This window comes from Austrofundulus limnaeus, unplaced genomic scaffold (genome assembly GCF_001266775.1).
Source record: "Austrofundulus limnaeus strain Quisiro unplaced genomic scaffold, Austrofundulus_limnaeus-1.0 Scaffold643, whole genome shotgun sequence".
NCBI classification, from domain to species: Eukaryota; Metazoa; Chordata; class Actinopteri; order Cyprinodontiformes; family Rivulidae; genus Austrofundulus; species Austrofundulus limnaeus.
In genome coordinates, this window is record NW_013953045.1 from 206,242 (window position 1) to 209,111 (window position 2,870).

Here is a 2,870-nt window from a genome sequence, read left to right on the forward strand (position 1 = left end):
GCCTTATACATAAGCTGCAAAATATTATAATCAACCAACTCATAAAATTTAAATAATTTTAATTTACAAAAAGATATATTCGAAGGTTGATGTAATGTTTTCTGGTGATAATTCTTACAGCTCTTTTCTGTAAAATAAAAATAGGATTTATGATAGTTTTACATGCTTTACCCCAGACTTCAACACAGTAAATCAAGTGAGGAACAATTATTGTATTATACAATATAAACAGAGCTTTATCATTAAATAACTCCCTTACTTTATACAATACTCCAACAGATTTAGCTATTTTTGTTAATTCACATGAGCTCTCCATGTCAGCCCTTAAATCAATGAAAATGCCTAAAAACTTTATCTCACTGACTCTACTAATCTCAACACCATCAATTTTAAATGAAAAATCAGTAGTTTTCTTTTTATTACTGAATATCATTTAATTAGTTTTATCCAAGTTTAGCGACAATTTAAGTTTGAACCATGTTTGTATTTTTACAGATTCTGTTTGTGTCCTTTCCGACATTCGTTCAATATCCCTACCCAAACAAAAAAAATGTAGTTTCATCAGCAAACAGAACACATTTAAACAACCCCGATACATTTATTAAATCATTTACATACAAAATACTTTGGTCCAAGTATAGAACCCTGAGGAACTCCACATGTGATTTTACTGAGTTCAGGTCTTATAACATTTATTTGAACAAACTGTTTCCTATTTTTCAAATAACTAGTTACCCACTGCAGTGCAGTGGGTAACTAGTGCTTTTAGTGATTCTTGTGACATTTTGCTAACAGACAGACAAACATATGAATACAAAAAATGTAGTGTCATCAGCAAACAGAASACATTTAAACAACCCTGATACATTTACTAAATCATTTACATACAAAATAAACAGCTTTGGTCCAAGTATAGAACCCTGAGGAACTCCACATGTGATATTACTGAGTTCAGATCTTTTATCATTTATTTGAAAAAAACTGTTTCCTACTTTTCAAATAACTAGTGCTTTTAGTGATTCTTGTGACATTTTGCTAACAGATGAATACACAGACCAACATTTTCTCATCCACCTTTTCCCCTCTGTGGCAGGTGATAAGAAGACCCATTTAAACCTGACAAACTCATTTCCGTCTCTCGTTTCCCCTCCCTCTCAGAAAGGTGCAGGGTATCACCTGGACCTGTTCTGGGTGGCCATCCTGTTGGTAGTTTGCTCCTTCATGGGGCTGCCGTGGTACGTGGCTGCCACCGTCATCTCCATCGCTCACATCGATTCTCTGAAAATGGAAACGGAGACGTCGGCGCCCGGAGAGCAGCCCAAGTTCCTGGGTGTCAGGTGAGACCAGGAGCTTTTTGTTTTCACTGATGTTGGTGATGCTGACCTGACAAAGTGCTGCTCTGATGGAAAAATGATCAACCAGGGTTCATTAAGCTGATGACAGCTTCTTACTTTATCTTTTATAAACTTTAGGTTTTTACTTCAGAGTTTCCACCTAATAAATGAGATGTCTGAAAGAAAAACTTGAATTGATTTGAATTGGCTCTAATAATGTTTCTTTTCCAGGGAACAAAGAGTTACTGGGATCCTTGTGTTCCTTCTGACGGGACTCTCTGTCTTCATGGCTCCGATCCTCAAGGTAGTGCTCAATCTTCCTAATCCTACCATGACAAATGTGGATTACTGTCTGCCCTATTTGAGACAAACACCCGTCATTCCTCGTAATTTTTTAAAATCATTTCAAGTCTTCATCCCATTAGCAGCTCTGCTAGCTGAAGTAATTCGATGTGAAACAGGCATACTCATCAGGGCCGTAAGCTCCAATTGCAGCAAAGTGCTGTCTCCAGTTTCCATTCCCCCATTAGGCTGCAAAATAAATAAATAAATAAAAGTAAAATAAAAAAAGCCAGCTGAGTGGAGCGGCCACTCCTCCCTGTGGACATTTTCAACACATTTTATTTCCCACACTGGTCCTTTCTGCTGTTGCTTAAAGATGTGCAAAAATATTTGTTGACATTACTTTTAATACTTTATTACTTCAAGGATCAGACGTATGGAAGCACATTTATGCCACTCTGAATTTTAAAAAAATCTAAGTCATTATTTTGTGGAGCCCATCTAGTGACATTGGTAAAAAAAATGATAATTCATATAATGATTATTGCAGTATTTCCATACAATGAATGTTGATTGTTAACATGGACAAGTTTGAATCAATTTCATTTTATTTTAATATATGAATGAACACAGTGACATACTCCAGTCACTTGTGCTAAGGCATAAAAAATTTCTTAGCAAGAGACGCTCAAATTAAAATAATTAGCTTGTGACCACGAGATAGTAACGCCTGGGCATGCATTATTTTATTTTTATCAAATGTCACCAGATGGGCTCTGTAATTATGAGATTCTGGTGAATAGTTAAAACTTAGCAAATCAAAACTGCTTATTAGTACCTCAAAATATGATTTAGAGTCTAAATTATGACTTACCGTATTTATTCAAGTATAATACTGAAAATTAAATCCATAAAATCATCCATCCATAAAGTTGGGAGTTAGTACTATACTCGGAAAAATATTTTTACTTATGTATTTTGACTGAAATATCAGCTTCATTCACAAAATGCTTGAAAATGAGACCGCATTGTAAAAAGCAGTTGAAACTAGCTTACTGAAAGGGTTTTTTCTTTAGTATATTTCATTAAAGTTCATTGTGTGTGTATCAAATAAAGTTTTTAGTACGTTACAAATGTTTAGTTCAAAATGTGTTTTCTACAGGAACATTATGAGCCAGCGGATCAAAGCTGGTCTTCCTGCCTCCAAGGCCATATTGTAAGATAAGGTTGGTCTAGCTGCCAAAGAAACTGCTC

At 35.1% G+C, this 2,870-nt stretch overlaps 1 protein-coding gene across 1 annotated transcript in view; it reads left to right on the forward strand.

The window, feature by feature from the left end:
* Positions 1-2,870, forward strand: part of LOC106531497 (electrogenic sodium bicarbonate cotransporter 1) — a gene marked incomplete in the record, with an annotated part of 80,724 nt that overhangs the window by 67,128 nt on the left and 10,726 nt on the right. Inside the window, 2 exon segments of the mRNA XM_014027375.1 lie at positions 1,159-1,337; positions 1,566-1,638. Of these exon segments, the coding sequence (XP_013882829.1) occupies positions 1,159-1,337; positions 1,566-1,638 (252 nt within the window).